Source organism: Bos javanicus, chromosome X, assembly GCF_032452875.1.
Source record: "Bos javanicus breed banteng chromosome X, ARS-OSU_banteng_1.0, whole genome shotgun sequence".
NCBI lineage: Eukaryota > Metazoa > Chordata > Mammalia > Artiodactyla > Bovidae > Bos > Bos javanicus.
The window spans coordinates 89561214-89578489 of NC_083897.1; the positions used below are offsets into that span (position 1 = coordinate 89561214).

The window sequence follows — 17276 nt, forward strand, 5'->3', positions numbered from 1 at the left end:
TGCACACAGCCCCTGTCTCTTCCCCCAGCTTTGGAGGGATTAAGGTCACAGGGCGGGGCCATAACAGGGTCGGATGGGAGGGTGAGGAGGGGTGAAGATGGGACACTTGTGGGCCAGAGCCTGGCAACAGAAAAGGCACTGATTAAAAAAAAAAAAAAAAAAATATATATATATATATATGTTTATTTATTTTACAAAATATATACCAGCACCAGAGGCAGAAACTAAAATAAGAAAAATGATAATTGTTTTCCAAAAGTATCTGAAATTTGAAGTATGCAGGAATAGACGTAAGATAACATATGTACAAGATCTCCATGGGAAAAAATTATCAAATATTATCAAATGATTAAAGGGGATCTAAATAAATAGATAGATTAAATTTACTAATTAAAATAGTCAATATTATGAAGATGTCAATTCCTCCCAAAGTGATCCAGAGATTTAATGCAGTCCCAAATAAATTTCTAAAGATTTTTCCTTGACATTTGACAAACTAATTCTAAAATGTATATTGATATACAAAAGACCTAGAAAAGCAAAATCTTTGAAAAATAACAAGATGGGAGGACTTGCCATATTAGATATCAAAACTTGTAATAGAGCTAGAGTAATTAAGAACAAAATAGAGTTCAGAAACTCTATTTTGTCCCACATGATTTAATGACAAACGTGGCACTACTGATCAGTGAAGACAGGGTGGTCTTTTTAATGACTGGTGGTTATATGAATGCTTACTAGGTAATTATACTCTGGAGTGTACATATATGTATAACATTAAAATAAAGCATTTATTGAATGCATGAATACTAGTGACTGTAGCTTAGTAGCTAGTAGCTCAGTCATATCCCACTCTTTGCGACCCTTTGCCTCTCAGGCTCCTCTGTCCATGGGATTTTCCAGGCAAGAGTGCTGGAGTGGATTACCATTTCCTTCTCCAGGGGATCTTCCCGACCCAGGAATTGAACACGGGTCTCCCACATTGCAGGCAGACGATTTACCGTCTAAGCCACCATAGTGCTTTTTTTTTTTTTTTACTGTATTATGTATCACACACAGTTTAACAGCTGCTTTACATGCATTAGCCTCCAATGCGGGAGACCTGGGTTTGATCCCTGGGTCGGGAAGATCCCCTGGAGAAGGAAATGGTAACCCACTCCAGGATTCTTGCCTGGAGAATCCCATGGACGGAGAAGCCTGGTAGGCTACAGTCCACAGGGTCGCAAAGAGTCGGACACGACTGAGCGACTTCACCTTCACCTTACATGAATAATTCTCCTTTAATCCTAGGAAACAGGTACTATGAATAGTCCCATTTCACAGATGAGGAAACTAAGACAAAGGAAGCTATGTAACCTCCCCACTGTTGCACATTTAGCAGGCTGTGGAACTGAGACTCAAACCTAGTTGCTTTGTGCGAAAGCCCCTGCCTTAATTAACTTGTACACTTTTACAATCTAGAAGATGAATGCCTTAAAAGGAATGAGTCAAGAAGCCTCTCTCTCTCTCTCTCTCCCCCGTCTCCTTCTCTCTCGCGTGCTCAGTACCATCCCTTGGCCACTTGGAAGAACGCACTGGGCTGTAGGCAAAACAAAACAGAACGGAACCTACAACTCCCAGCAGCCATTGCGCGCTCAAGCGTGCACGCGCTCATTCACACCAGTACGACAGGCACCCGGCTTGCGTCAAACGCGCTCTCGGGACTACACTTCCCGACTCTCCTCGCGGAGCCTGTGACACTCCTTGGACCGCGAGCGGGGAGCGGGCTTTCCTCAGCTGCGCCTCTCTTCCTCGGACCCGGCCCTGGACCCAACTTCGGACTCCAAAACGGCTCCACCATGGAGGAGGCGGACCGAATCCTCATCCATTCCCTGCGCCAGGCCGGCACGTAAGGACACAGCCCCCGCCTACCTCGGAATGCCCACATCCGGGACTCCAAAACTCCGGATCCAGTCACCCGGGAACCTTAAAACCCCAGACCTTAACATCTAGGGATCCAACCTCCAGGACCCTAAGACCCTCCCTCCTCCATACACACACACACACAAACACACACACACACACACACACTCTCTCTCTCTCTCTCTCTCCCCCCAACCTTTGACCCCTACACTTGGTAAACCCCAAACTCCAGGACCTAGGCACCTCGAGACCTTAAAACCTTGCAATCTCAAGGCCTGAGCTCCTGAAGTCTGTGGATCTTAACATCAGTCCCTGGAACCCTGATATCTGGAGATTCTAAAACACCTGTATCCTGAGAACCAAGGAACTTAAAACCCTGGGGTCCTGGCACTCAGGGACTCCAAAACCCTCTGGGACTGGATACTTGGGAACCTTCAAACCTCTTTTCCCAACACCCAAGGCTTTTACAATCCCAGGACTTTAAAATCTGGTGTTCTTAATGCCTGGTGACCCTGACACACTGGGACTCCTGCATTCGAGGGTCCTAAAAGCCCAGGATGACAACATGTAGGGAGCTTGACTTCCAGATTGCTTGAGACTAGGTGGTCTTGATATCCAGGGACTCTGACATTTGGAAGTCCTGAAAATCCCAGCTTCCTGACGTCGAGTCTCAAAACCCTAGCAGTTCAATATCTAGGGGCCCCTGACATGCAGGGAACATGATATCTGGGGATGCAGAAACCCAGAGACCATTCCATCTGGGCTTCTAGGCCTTCCCAGACCCCAGGAATTTGGGACTTTTAGGCATAGGGAAATTTGAGATTTTTTGAATTTGGATCTCTTCCATCCACCATTCTACACTGAGGTCTTAGGACCTAAGGACTACCTCCCACCACCACCACCATTTTTAGTTTTACAAATGGAAGTCAGCCAGCAACACTGAGGACCTGTCTGAACTGTGTCCATCCTCACCACCCCATCCCAGTATTAGGGCTTACAGGAGACTGTACGGCTATGCCTCATCCCTGTTTCCTAACTACTCCCATCCCCCTCATTGAGTCTGCCCCCTTCTTCTTCAGGGCAGTTCCTCCAGATGTGCAGACCCTGCGAGCCTTCACCACTGAGCTGGTGGTAGAAGCTGTGGTCCGCTGCCTGCGTGTGATCAACCCCGCTGTGGGCTCTGGCCTCAGCCCCCTGCTGCCTCTTGCCATGTCTGCCCGTTTCCGTTTGGCCATGAGCCTGGCTCAGGCCTGCATGGTGAGTGCCTTCCTCCCGATATACACAGCCTCTTCCTTCCTCCTTTATAGTCGCCAGACTCCTTTGAAACTCTTTTGACTTTCCTCTCTGCTACCTCCCCTTGTGACTTAGTGGTTAAGGCTGCTGGCTCTGTGGTCAAACTGCCTAAGTAACTGAGACCCTGGCTACAGCACTGGCTGTGTGTGACCCTAAACCTTGTAGCCCTCAGTTTTCTTCTCTGTGAAATTGGGATGATAAAAGTAGGGTTGTTAGGATCATCAAATGAGTTGATCCAGTTTGCACCTGGGTGACTCCTGGCTTCCATATTTTGAGCTTGCTGCTGCTGCTGCTAAGTCGCTTCAGTCGTGTCCGACTCTGTGCGACCCCACAGATGGCAGCCCGCCAGGCTCTGCCATCCTTGGGCTTCTCCAGGCAAGAACACCGGAGTGGGTTGCCATTTCCTTCTCCAATGCATGAAAGTGAAAAGTGAAAGTGAAGTCGCTCAGTCGTGTCCGACTCCTAGCGACCCCATGGACTGCAGCCTACTAGGCTCCTCCATCCATGGGATTTTCCAAGCAAGAGTACTGGAGTGGGATGCCATTGCCTTCTCCGATTTTGAGCTTAACACCAAGTATTTTTCTAAATCCTATAATATCCATTTACCAGTTCTGAAACAGCCCTGTTTGATTAAATGCTCAGGCTGAATTAACCACCTGTTCTGATTGGCCCAGCCTGGATCCTATGGTCATCCCTATAGGGCACTGTGAGTAGCTACTCCATCAGGATCACATGGAGTTGGGGGAGGGAGGGTTATCCAAAGGAAGATATGCTGGTTAATTTAAACAGTGTCTGCACTAAAACTTCACTCTGCCCTGTTAGCCAGATAGGCTTGATCTGGCTTCTTGCATTCCAACAGCCTGTAGCTATGTAATGAATGTCAGCATACCCAACATATGCAGTATTTGGTGGTAGAGGGCCAATAGTGTTAACTACAGTAAAACTTTCCACTTAGCCCCAAGGGACAGGGTGGTCCGGTTTCTTGAATTTGTGCCTTGCTTGTGTAGTCTCTGTCTCTTAGAAATAGGCCTCTACCCAGCCTTCGGCTCTCAGGTTCACCTAGCTCTTAGGTGTTCTTGGGTTCTTCTGTCTCGGGCTTTTGGTGGCCTTCAAGGCGAGCAGTCTGTCCTCTGGCCTGGGGTTGTCTTCTTGAGAATGGCACTTTATAAGGGGGAACGTGGGTCCTCTGTTTGTCTAGACGGGGGCACAGTGAGACATGTTGAGGAGGGGCTGGGGCTTAGGCTTCCCCCAGTTTTCTGTTACCTCCTTCTCTCAGTGTTGTTTCCCACTGGATTTGATGGTTATTTACTTTTCTGCACACTAACTTTTGCGTGGGGAAGAGAATGTGGCTTTTTCAGTGATGGAGAAGTTCACGTAATTGTCTGGCCCCAAAGTCTTGGTTTGGCCTGAGCATCTAGAAAGCCTGCTGTGTGTCCAACTCTTTGTGACGCCATGGACTGTAGCCCGCCAGGCTCCTCTGTCCATGGGATTTTCTGGGCAAGAATACTGGGGTGGGTTGCCATTTCCTTCTTCAGGGGATGCAAAAGCAAGTAGAGAAAGTTTCTTAACTCAGCTGGGTGCTGCTTCTGTAGCACACCTTGGCTCAGCACTGCCACCTTCTGGTGTCTGCCTTGTCATGTGCCCTACTGCTGACACCGCTTTCTGCGACTCAGCCACCTTCATATTTTGGTGTCTGTCATTTCACACACCCCACTCCTGGAATGAGTTTCTGTATCAGTCACAACTCTTTGATTGCAGGTGTCGGGAAAAACCCAAAGTAAAGTAGCTTAAAAGACAGTGGTTTTCACACTTTTTGTCTGCGACCCTCTGAAATAAATATGTCCTACATTGTGACCAAATACACATATGTCTGTATAATAACGATGTTATATATAATCGTGATGTTTTCTGAGTGTTGCTCTGTGCTGGCTGTTGTGGTAACTTGGCATCAAGCCATTGAATTATTGAGCCAGCTTTCTGAAGTAGGCACTGTTGGTATCCTTTTACTCAGGTGAGGATAGTAAAGCTCAGAGAGGTTAAGTGATTTGCCTGTGGTCACACAGTTGGTAAGAAGCAAAGCTTAGATTTGAATCCAGAAAGTCTGCTTTCAGAATCCATGCAGCTCCAGACCAGAACCTTGATGGGCCTTTTTACCACTTAAGTGAAAATGAAAGTGTTAGTCACTCAGTCGTGTTTGACTCTTTGTGACCCCTGGGCTGTAGGCTGCCAGGCTCCTCTGTCCAGGGGATTCTCCAGGCAATAATACTGGAGTGAGTTGTCATTCCCTCCTCCAGGGGATCCTAATCCAGGGATCAAACCCAGGTCTCCCACATTGCAGGTAGATTATTTACCATCTGAGCCACCAGGGAAGCCTTTTTTTTTTTTTTAATCCCTTAAAGCATCCACATAGAAACAGTACTGTCAGCCCCATTTTACAGCTAGAAACTGAACTGGGTGGTTAAATAATGAGTCCAAAGCTTTATAGTGAGTCAAGTAGCACAGGTTAGATTTCAGCTGCAACCTTTTTGACTCCAAAGCCCATAGTCTCTTTTGAAACCATTATTTACTGTTTTATGGAGGTCATTTTTATCAGAGTCCAGTCCAGACACAGAAACCCTAGCAGTAATTTGAATAGGGAAAATTTAATATGAAGAACTGTTGCCTTTCGACACTATCTAGACAGGGGTCCATGTGGCATTGTTCTGGGTTCCCATCATAACTTAAAGGGGAACTTTCACAGTGTCCAGAGCCCTTGATACCCTACAGGTGAAGGAGGAGGATGTCCTTGAATTCCTTGCAGCAGGAACCCACTTAGGTGGCACCAACCTTGACTTCCAGATGGAACAGTATATCTACAGAAGGAAAAGTGATGACATCTACATCATAAATCTGAAGAGAACCTAGGAGAAGCTTCTGTTGGCAGCTCATGCCATTGCCATTGAAAACCCAGCTGATGTCAGTGTCACCTTCTCTAGGAATACTGGCCAGTGAGCTGGGCTAAAGTTTGCTGCTGCCCCAGAGCCACTTCTGTTGCTGGCCACTTCACTCCTGGAACCTTTATTAACCAGATCCAGGCAGCCTTCCAGGAGCCAAGACTCCTGGTGGTTACTGATCCCAGGGCTGACCACAAGCCTCTCACAGAAGCCTCTTACGTTAACCTGCCTACTGTTGCTTGATTCAGCACAAACTCTTCTCGGCAGGATGTGGACAGTGCTATCCCATGCAACAACAGGGGAGCTCACTCAGTGGGTCAGATGTGATGGATGCTCTGTGCCTGTGTGGCACGATCTTGTGTGAATACCCATGAGAGGTGTAGCCTGACCTCTACTTCTACAGAGATCTTGAAGAGATTGAAAAGGAAGAGCAGGTGGCAACTGAGAAGCTGTGACCAAGGAGGAATTTCAGGGTGAATGGACCACTCCAGCTGCAACTCAGCCTGAGGTGGTGGACTGGTCTGAAGGTGCTCATGTGCCTTCTGTGCTTATTCAGCAGCCTGCCACTGAAGACTTGTCTGCAGCTCCCACTGCCCAGCCCACTGAATGGGGAGGGACAACTACCGAGGGGCCTTAAGCTGTGCTTCTACAAACTCTTAAAATGGAAATTCAGTTGAGAGAAAATAAACAGTTTCTTAAAAAAGAACAAGAATTGTTAACTAGATGAAAGATGGTTAGTTACTGAAAGAGTAACTCTCCAAGGTGTGACAGAAGTGACACGATACCTTGAGAAGTCTCACGTGCACTCCAAACCATTCACCTGATTACCCTTACCTGGCTGCTGAGAGGGGGATTACTTTGATTAGTTTCTTGTGTATCTTTCCAGTTTTTCAGAAAAAAATGAAGATATAAGCAAATATAAATATATATTCTTATTTCCCCCCTTTCTTACATAAAAGAAAACATATACCTAAATTCTTATCCTTTTTCCCCCCTTGCAGCATATCCTGGAAATCATTTCATATCAGACAATAGAGCTCTTCCTCATTTTTTTCTTTGTGAAGCTGTAGAGTAGTTCATTGTATGTACGCACTGTAGTTTATTCAACTACTCTCCTATGCTTGAACATTTAGGGAGTTTCCAGTATTTTGCAAATAATGCTGTAATGAATAATCTTGCACATCTATATTCATGAATTGTTGGAGGCATATCTTCATGGTAAACTAGAAGTAGGATTGCTAGGTGAAAGAGTAAATGCATGTGTCATTTTGTTAGATTTTGCCAAATCACCTTCATTGGGATTGTTTAATTTCTGTATTTCTGACAGCAGTATATGAGAGAGTATCTGTTTTCCCACAGCGTCTTGCACTGAGGAAGTGTAGTGTCAGAGTTCTGCCTGTTCAATAGGTGAGGAATAGTATCTCCAAATAGTTTTCCCGCTAGTTTTGCACTTTGAAAAGCTTTTGAATTTAAGGAAAAATGAAAATAGAAACATAACATCTTTCTCCTAGCTTCCTATACTGTTAACATTTTACTTCATTCTTTTCTATCTGGGTACACACACACACATTTCTTTTCTAAACCATTTGAAAACAGCAGACATTGTGATACTTCATACCTAAAACTTTCAGTGCACCTCTCCTAAGTACTGATAAAAGGACAATCACCAGTATAACCGTAGTACCATGATCACACCCATGAAATTGAATATCGATAGAATAATAGTATTTAATATTTGTACATGGTCAGATTTCCTCAGTAGTTACAAAGATATCCTTTACAGCTGTTTTTTTCCAATTACAGAATCCAATCAAAGATCATACATTTTATTTCACTGTTATATCTCTAATCTTCTGTATCCAGCAGCAGTCCTTCTTAGTTTTTCTTTATTTCTTTTTGCAATGACCCATGTCTGAAGCGAGGAGGCTGGTCGTTCGATGGAATGCCCACAATCTGATCTGATTGTTTGTTCATGACTAGATTCAAGTCTGGGGCAGTAACTCTGTGCCAGTGATAGTATCTCTCTACCCAAGTGGAACTTCAGGAGAACGTAATGTCAGTTTATCCCAGATCAGTGATACTCACGTTGGGGCTCAGTGTGCTTTCAATTCAAGTCTCCTTTGTAAGTGAAGTTGGACATGTTTGCATATGTTTAAGGACCATTTTTTCATTCTTTTTCTGGGAATTGTCTATCTGTTCCTATCTTTTGCCTCCTTTACTGTTGCACTGCTGGTCTTTCGGCTTGTGTGGTTTTAGGCACTCTATATATATTAGGTGGGCTTCCCAGGTGGCGCTAGTGGTAAAGAACCTAGCACCAGCGGTAAAGCCAGTGCAGAAGACAAGAGTTGCGGGTTTGATCCCTGGGTTGGGAAGATCCCCTGGAGAAAGAAATGGTAACCCACCCAGTATTCTTGCCTGGAGAATGTCATGGACAGAGTAGCCTGGTGGGCTACAGTCCATAGGGTCACAAAGAGTTGGACACAACTGAAGCAACTTAGCATGTATGCTATATACTAGGTAGATTCACTCTTTGTCTTTGATATGTTGATGTATGGGAGAAACCAACATAATATGTATAAAGCAGTTATCCTTCAATTAAACATAAATAAATTTTTTTAAAAAGAATGCAGACAAGAGGCTGGATATGTGACAGCCAGTTGCAACATCTTAAATTAAAAAATCAAGTCCAAATACTATTTTTTCCCATCTTGTTATTATGCTTTGACATTGCTCATTATATTTTTTCTTTAAATTTTTTTTTTGTGTATTCAGAAACACTCATCTTCTCTTTTATGGCCTCTGGGTTTTGATCATATTTAGCAAGGCCAGAGCTTTAACTTTAAAGTTCTGGAGGCCGTGGGGAGGCAAGGGAAAGTTCGGAGGGTGGTGGCTGGTGAGAGCATGGTAGCATTTGGAGTCTCTGCCCTGGGCTCTCAGGTCAGGACGATCCTGCCTGTCAGACTCACAGGTGTCACCCTTTCCAACCCCCAGGACCTGGGCTACCCCTTGGAGCTTGGCTATCAGAACTTCCTCTACCCCAGTGAGCCTGACCTCCGAGACCTGCTTCTGTTCTTGGCTGAGCGTCTGCCCACTGATGCCTCTGAGGATGCAGACCAGTCTGCTGGTATGGGGCGCTTGGGGTGTGATGGGAGTGAGGGAGAGGGTGTTGTGGGGCTTGAGAAAAGAGGAAGGGGTGAAAAGTTTGGTGGGGGTGGAGTATGTGTCTTAGGGAGAGCTAAGTGGGAGGACTGGGGTGGAGAGGGGGATACAGGTCATGGGGAGGGAACTGGGGCTTGGGCTGACCCATGTGGGGAGTTGGTGCTGGAAGGGTCCTGTGGCCTTACCTCCTGCCTTGCCTGCCCCCACTCTAACCACACTGGCCTCAGTGATGCTCCTCAGACACATCAGGCCACTCCAGCCTTAGGGCCTTTGCATCTGCTGGCTTACTCTCCCAGGTACTTACTCTCATGGTTCACTCCCTTACCCCTTGGAGTTTCCTGTTTATGTGTCACCTGAGGGAGGCCTTCCCTGGATTGCCTTGTTCAAAACAATATCTTCCTCTCCCTGGTCCTTAGCCTCCTTTCCTGACAACCACCTGCCAGTTTTCTGCATTGTATTTATGACCTCGGTCATGCCTCTTATCAGCCTGCCGCCCTGGGAGGGCAGGAGGATATTTATCAGTTTGTTCACTGAGGTAGCCTAAGGGTCTAGAATGGGGACTGGTACAGAGTAGGCGCTTAATAAGTGTTCCTTGAATGACTGTGAAAATGATAGCTACATAGATATGTATCTCTGTGAGGGGGTCAGGCTGCTCTCCCAGGGTGTATGCATTTTTGGAGTTGTGGCATTATTACCTGATGGATACCCCCTCCCCTCTCCCCTAGGTGAATCTGCTATCCTCCTCCGGGCCATCGGGAGCCGGATCCGGGACCACCTGGCCCTGCCCTGGGTCCCACCCCTCCTTCGCACTCCTAAACTACAGTACCTCCAGGTGGGACCCCTCAACTCGTGTTAATATTGCTTGTCACTGCCCTGCCTGCCTTGTCCCCAATTGTTTGCTCAGGTTTTTGGCCCCTTCCCTCTGCCCACCCCCAAACACAATTCACCCTAAAGGCTCTCTGATTCTGCTCTCCCACCAGGGCTCAGCCCACCAGAAGCCTTTCCATGCCAGCAGGCTGGTCATGCCTGAGTTGAGCTCCAGAGGAGGTGAGCAGGAGGCTGTGGAGAGGGGCTGAAGGGAGGGGCAGAGGTGGGCCTGCCCGTGTGGTGAGGCTGGAGGGCTGGCTGACTCTTGCTGCTTCTAGAGTCCCGGGAGTTCCAGGCAGGTCCCCTGCTGCTACCAGTTCCTGCCCAGGTGCCCCAGCCGGCTGCCAGGGCGGCCTCGCTCCTCGAACACCATGCCATCCAGCTTTGCCAGCACACAGGCCGGGACCGTGCTGGGGATGAGGACTGGGGCCACCGGACATCCCGCCTCCCCGCCCAGGTACTGCTTGGTGCTTGGCCCCCGCTGATGAGGCCGCTCCTCCCTACAGCTCCCATTTCATCTCCCTTTAGTCCTCTGCCCCTCTTTTTTCCCCACTTTGTCCCTTTCTTCCATTGTTTCCTCTCTGTGTGCAACTACCTGGTTCCCTGCCTGAAAGGACGCTGGAGCCAGAGAGTCCTCACACAAGTCAGTATGGCCCCTCAGAGCTTCGGTGTCCTGCTCTGACACATGGGTGGTAATACTGCTCTCCTCCGAGGGTGATGTTCCACCAAAGGTCGTGCACGGGCAGCCAGAGCCATCAGGATCTCCTCCCTTTCTCCCTGCTTCTGTTACCTCCTTCCTGCCCCTAATTCGCTTCCTCTTTCTCTGTGTCGTCATCACCGATTACAGCCTCCAGATCTCTGACCAACTCTTCCCACCACTGGCTTTCTCGTTTTGTGGTTTTGCTGCCCCTCTTTCTCTCTCCCCACCACTGTCTCATTTCTGTACTGTCTCCCCACCTCTGTCTACTTGTATATCTGTCCCTATATCCCCTTTGTCCACCTCAGTGTCTGTCTCCATCCCCTCCCCACTTTGTCTACCTCTATAACTGTCCCTTTCTGCCTCCCCCACTGCCATTTGTTCTGTCTTTATCTTTTTCTCTCATTTTAAAACTTATAGGCACTTCAAACACAGAAGTAGAGAGAGTAGTTTTATGAGCCCTATGGCCCTATCATCCACCTTCAATTAAAGCATTTTGCAGGACTTCCCTGGCAGCCCAGTGGTTAGGACTCTGTGCTTTCACTGCCAGGCCTGGGTTCAATCCCTGGTCAGGGAATTAAGATCTTGCAAGCTCTGTGGTGCAGCCAAAAAGAAAAAAAAAAGATCCAAGCATTTTTCCAATCTTTCCTCATCTCTTCTTTATTTTTTGTGTGTATTATTTTAAAGCAAATTCAAGATATCATGTCATTTAAAAAAATTTATTTATTTTAATTGGAAGCCAATTACTTTACAGTATTTTAGTGGTTTTCGCCATACATTGACTTGAGTCAGCCACGGGTGTACATGTGTCCCAGCTGGTGCTCTGGGACAACCCAGAGGGATGGGGTGGGGAGGGAGGTGGGAGGGGGGTTCAGGATGGGGGGACACATCATGTCATTTTAACTCTGAATACTTAGGCAGACATCTCGTGATTCAAAAGGGCATTCACTTTTTAAAAATAAGTTTTTAAAATTTATTTATTTTTGGCTGTGCTGGGTCTTTGTTGCGTGGGCTTTTCTCTAGTTGTGGCAAGCAAGGGCTACTTTATAGTTGTGGTATGCAGGCTTCTAATGGCTTCTCTTGTTGCAGAGAATAAGCTCTAGGCATGTGGGCTTCAGTAGTTGTGGCCCACGGGCTCTAGAACACAGGCTTAGTTGCTCCATAGCACGTGGGATTGTCCCGGATCAGGGACCAAACCTGTGTCTCCTGCATTGGCAGGCAGATTCTTTACCACTGAGCCACCAGAGAAGCCCAGGGCATTGACTTTTTAATGCAACCAGCAGGCCATCTTCACAGTTAAGAAAATGAATAGTGACCTCTTAATACTATCCAACACTGAGTTCACAATCAGATTTCTCCATTTGTCTCAAAACTGCCTCTGTTTTCATATCTCTCTGCTCCACTCTGCCTCCGCCCCCTTCTTTTCCCAGCTCATCTGACTCAGTCTCCACTCTGTCCCCACATGTCCTTTCAGTGTTGGTCTCTAATTTGGGGGCTGCAGGCTTGTCTCCCTTCCCATAGCCTCCTCCATTGTGGAGAGCTGAGTGGGTGGAGAGAAATGGGGCTGTCCTCAGGGAGCTCCCAGGCTGGTGGGCCCAGACAGTGGGGCCGGGTCCTCTTGTTGGAGAGGCTGGAGGGTGGGTGCGACTTGGGGGTGGCCCCTTGTCAGGCAGCTCCCTGGTGGAGGCAGGGCCTCGGGTACCCAGCAGACCTCCACCCCCTTCCACTGTTTCCAGGAGGACACACGGGCTCAGCGGCAGCGGCTACAGAAGCACCTGGCCGAGCATCTGCGCCAGACCTGGGGCCGGCCAGGGCCCCCGCAACAAGCCCGAGACCTGGGAGAAGTGCTGCAGGCCTGGGGTGCTGGGGCCAGGCTTGGTACTCCCAAAGGCTCCCGCTTCACACATTCCAAGAAGTTCACCTTCCATCTGGTAGGTGGGGCTAGGGCATGCTGATGGCACCAAGGTTGCTGTAGGTATACACACCACACTCTCTCCACACAAGAGGCCCCTGTTCCCACCAGACCTGCCTGCTCCCCACTGAGGTGGGTACCCAGAGGAGTCCCCTGGCTTCTTGGGAACTTCTGTGGAGAAAGGGTCCAGGGGTGGGAGCCGTGTAAATGTGTAGGACTGCTCTTTGTGCAAAGCTCAGCTTTCTCTGGAGAGTTTCTTCTGGATATCTCTTCTTGGATGGTCACCCGGAGGGGCCCTCACCCCTTTCATGGGCAGGTGGGCAGGAGCTGTGTCAGGGTCAGGGAGGTTTTTTATAAGTAAACACTCCAGTCTAAGGTCACAGAGAGTGCTTTGATCCTCACACATATTCCGACAGCCATCAGTGCACTATACATGAGTACTGTGCTGGGAGGGCGCCGACAGGGGGTATTGAGGTTGGCTGTGAGGGCCTGGGCCTTCCCCGACAGCCAAGATGCTCCTTCCTCCCTCCCCAGGAGCCTGAGGCCCAGGCAGCCCAGGTGTCAGATGTGCCGGCCACCTCCCAGCGGCCTGAACAGGTGAGCAGAGCAATGGTGGGTGGGGCGGTGTCCTGGGCCCTTGGCTGTCTATTGGGCCTGACACCCCCACATCGCCTGGCCTGTGTCTACCAGGACACGTGGGCAGCCCAGGAGCAGGAGCTGGAGTCTCTTCGGGAGCAGCTGGAGGGGGTGAACCACAACATTGAAGAGGTTGAAGCTAACATGAAGACGCTGGGAATCAACCTTGTGCAGGTGACCGTTGGGGAGGGGCTGCCCGCTGAGGTCAGGCTTAGGGGGCTTAGAGGGACTTGCGGGGGCTGAGGGTACTCTGTAGAGGTCTGCAGATGTCAGAAAGATTCATGGAAGCCATTGGGGGACCTGTGGGACTCTTGAGGGTTCAGGAGAATCAGGGGGAGTGGGAGGGGGATGTGGGACCTGTAGGGGTTAGAGGTGCCTTGCTGTCTGTGAGAGTCGGGAGGGGTGTGACTGTCCATGGGCAACTGGAGGGGCCTGTGGGCCTCCTCGGGGCTTCCAGGGGAGTCAGTGTTGAGGTCAAGGAGTCAGAGGGGTCTGCTGTGGGTGGCTGTCTCTGCTTATATGTCTCTGTTGCTATTGGGAGGGGTCTGAGGGGCCTATAGGGGCATGCTAAGTCACTTCAGTTGTGAATCTTTGTAACCCCATGGACCGTAGCTCCTCTGTCCATGGGATTCTCCAGGCAGGAATACTGGAGTGGGTTGCCATGCCCTCCTCCAGAGGATCTTCTGACTCAGGGATCGAACCCCCATCTCTTGCATCTCCTGCATTAGCAGGCGGGTTCTTTACCACTAGTGCCACCTGGGAAGCCATAAGGGCTAGAGGGATGTATTGTCATCTGTTGGGGTTGGGCTAGGCCAGGGCTTTCCAGGCCCAGCAGGCTGGGCTCCCCCACTGACTGGGAGTAAGGGTTTCTGGGGTGCCAGGTGGAGACTGAGTGTCGGCAGAGTGAGCTCAGCATCGTGGAGCGTGAGCAAGCCCTGCGTCTGAAGAGCCAGGCGGTGGAGCTGCTGCCCGACGGGGCTGCCAACCTTGCCAAGCTGCAGGTGGGGCTGGTGCTGAGGCTGGGCTGGGAGGGTCGGAGTTGGGCGGGCCCAGCCTGTGTTATCTGCAGCCTCCCTCCCACCATCACCCTCCAGCTTGTGGTAGAGAGCAGTGCCCAGCGGGTCATCCACTTGGCGGGTCAGTGGGAAAAGCACCGGGTCCCGCTCCTCGCTGAGTACCGCCACCTCCGAAAGCTCCAGGACTGCAGAGAGGTAGGTGGTGGGGTCCCAGACCATGGGTGGGGCAGGTTCAGTCCCTCCCTAGGGGGCTAGTCCTGTGCTCTGCCTCACTACCCTCTCTCTGTGGGACCCTGGCAGCTGGAATCTTCTCGACGGCTGGCAGAGATCCAGGAGCTGCACCAGAGCGTTCGGGCAGCTGCCGAAGAAGCCCGCCGGAAGGAGGAGGTCTACAAGCAGCTGGTAAGACCCGTGGAGCTTCCCTGGTGGCTCAGACAGTAAAGAATCCACCCACCAATGCAGGAGACATGGGTTTGATCCCTGATCTGGGAAGATCCCCTGGAGAAGGAAATGGCAACCCACTCCAGTATTCTTGCCTGAAGACTCCCCATGGACAGAGTAGCCTGGCGGGTTACAGTCCATGGGGTCGCAGAGTCAGACATGACTGAAGCGACTGACCAACCAACAACCAAAGACCTGTGTGGGGGCCTTGGGTAGCTCAGAGTGGGGGAGGTGTGGGTCCAAGGGGAGCACCCGCTGTTTCTGTGTAGGTGTCAGAGCTTGAGACCCTGCCCAAAGATGTGTCCCGGTTGGCCTATACCCAGCGCATCCTGGAGATTGTGGGCAATATCCGGAAGCAGAAGGAAGAGATCACTAAGGTACACCATTGTGGCTGTGGAAGGTGGGTCATGCAGGCAGACATGCCCAAGGGCAGGATGTGTGTTGCAGGGTGACACAGGGACTTTACACCCTATGGAAGGCAGAGCTACCTGGCCATACTTGGCACAGCACAGCCCCACATAGTCCATTCCAGCCACCCCTGAGCCTGTCTAGATGTGACAGCATGAATATGAATGGCCTCAGCTGGCTGGCTGCCTGTCCCAGACATGGGCTCACGGGTACTCTGGTCTCTGCCAGATCTTGTCTGACACGAAGGAGCTTCAGAAGGAAATCAACTCTCTGTCTGGGAAGCTGGACCGGACGTTTGCAGTGACTGATGAACTTGTGTTCAAGGTTTAGGGCAGGCTGGGCTGGGTGCAGGGGTGGGGTGGGTGGGCCTGGACCAGGTGTGAGTCTCATAGTTACAGTGATGCTTGCGCCTGGCTTTGCCCCATGGAAGGTGAAGTCAGAGGAGTGGAAATGGGTGGCCTTGTTGGGGGAAGGTGGGGGTGGGGTGGGAGCGGGGCAGGACAGCCCACTGACACCTTCAAGATCCCCTGTTTCATCAGGATGCCAAAAAGGACGATGCTGTTCGGAAGGCCTACAAGTATCTAGCTGCCTTGCATGAGGTGAGGGGAGAAGTGTGCCTGGGGGCTGGCTGGGGAGGGGACAAATTTGGGTGTAAGCCTTCCACTCCTGCTGTCCCCAGAACTGCAGCCAGCTTATCCAGACCATCGAGGACACAGGCACGATCATGAGGGAGGTTCGAGACCTGGAGGAGCAGGTAAGGCCAGGGGGTGGGAGGGCTCAGCAGGGCAGGCCGGGGGACAGAGAGGCTGTGGGACCAGACCTAGCCAATGGCTGGGGTCTTAGCCCTGCCCGTTAGTAATTGGTTGTGTGACCTGGAACCGCCCAGTGGCCTGCTCTGACCCCCGCCTTCCGTCCTGAGGGTCCTCATACCTGCCTCCAGGGCCATTGGCAGAGGCTTCAGCTTAAGTATGGGCTGGGTGATCCTGCCACGCAGCCAAGGATGCTTCAGGTGGATGGGTGACATCTGCTAAGGCCTGGTGGTGGGACAGAGCAGGCTGTTATTGGGGCAGGGGGTGGGAGGAGCACAGTGGGGCCCTGAGTGGCTGCAGTGGGGTGTTGGCGGCAAGCAGGAACTGAGAAGGGGGCCCTGTGTGCTAAAGGGCTGTGGTTCACATTGCCTTAGATTGAGACGGAGATGGGCAAGAAGACCCTCAGCAACTTGGACAAGATCCGCGAGGACTACCGAGCCCTTCGCCAGGAGAACGCTGGGCTCCTGGGCCGGGTCCGTGAGGCCTGAGTAGCCCCACCAGAGGTCTGCCCCCGGCCTCAGGCAGGGATGTGGAGTGCTGGCGGCACTGGCCCTCGCTGTGCCCTCTGATTACCATCGGGTTCCTCCTGCTGCAGCCTTGGCCCCAGAGCCTCGCCCACCTCACCCCGACCCTTATCTGGGGCAATCATCCAGAGTGTGGGAGCTTGGCTTCAGTTTATTGTGAAGGGCACGGGGCGGGGGTTGGGGTCTTGGATCTCAAATAAATGAGGGGCTCTGTCTGCAGTCGAAGCTGAGGCATGGAAGAGGGTGCAGGGCTCAGGGTGGGGGAGGGGTGGGTGGCAGGTGAGACGCTGGATACATTTGGTGAGTTGGTGTGTGTAGCCCTGGGCGTCTGCCTGGGACTCCAGAGGCCCCTCGGGGTGCTGTGTGGGTGTGCATGTGCACATGAGACATGCTGGTGAGTTCAGAGTCTGTGTGACCAAGCATGTGTGTCGGGAGCCACGCGTTACTGTGTGTGACCTGCGTGCATGCGTCTGGGTGGCTTTCTGGAACCTGACATCCTGAAGGTCCCAATGCTGCTGCTGTGCTGTTGTCAGGGCCTGCCTCATGTGACACCGCACCTGTGGGCCTGGAAGCCGGCTGTGGGTATGTGCTTTGGGGGACGTGGGTTGACTGTGTGTGGATGTGACTGTGTGACTGCAAACTTGAGGTGGTGTGAGTGTACTGAGGCAGGCTCTTCATG

At 50.7% G+C, this 17276-nt stretch overlaps 1 protein-coding gene and 1 pseudogene across 2 annotated transcripts; both read left to right on the plus strand.

The window, feature by feature from the left end:
* Window positions 1-1659: 1659 nt before the first annotated feature.
* CCDC22 (coiled-coil domain containing 22) lies at window positions 1660-16816 on the plus strand. 2 transcript variants are annotated; one of them, XM_061410099.1, is made up of 17 exons: window positions 1662-1888; window positions 2982-3159; window positions 9120-9252; window positions 10013-10119; window positions 10268-10334; window positions 10433-10611; window positions 12588-12782; window positions 13298-13360; window positions 13454-13573; window positions 14281-14400; window positions 14494-14610; window positions 14716-14817; window positions 15126-15233; window positions 15493-15588; window positions 15804-15863; window positions 15944-16018; window positions 16448-16816. In XM_061410099.1, exons 1-17 carry the CDS (start codon window positions 1839-1841, stop codon window positions 16559-16561), a joined length of 1884 nt encoding a protein of 627 aa, XP_061266083.1. In that variant the 5' UTR covers window positions 1662-1838; the 3' UTR covers window positions 16562-16816. The 2 variants fall into 2 exon arrangements, with proteins under 2 accessions (XP_061266084.1, XP_061266083.1); XM_061410100.1 differs by lacking the exon at window positions 15493-15588 and having other exon boundaries at window positions 1660-1888.
* Window positions 5097-6800, plus strand: LOC133242224 (small ribosomal subunit protein uS2-like; annotated as a pseudogene).
* Window positions 16817-17276: the final 460 nt, after the last annotated feature.

Bases quoted from the DNA above. Each gene is read 5' to 3' on its own strand.
- CCDC22 (XM_061410099.1), top strand. From the start codon at position 1,839: ATGGAGGAGGCGGACCGAATCCTCATCCATTCCCTGCGCCAGGCCGGC. The intron at 9,253-10,012 runs GTATGGGGCGCT...CCTCTCCCCTAG, and splicing joins GGATGCAGACCAGTCTGCTG to GTGAATCTGCTATCCTCCTC. The intron at 14,818-15,125 runs GTAAGACCCGTG...GTTTCTGTGTAG, and splicing joins AGGAGGTCTACAAGCAGCTG to GTGTCAGAGCTTGAGACCCT.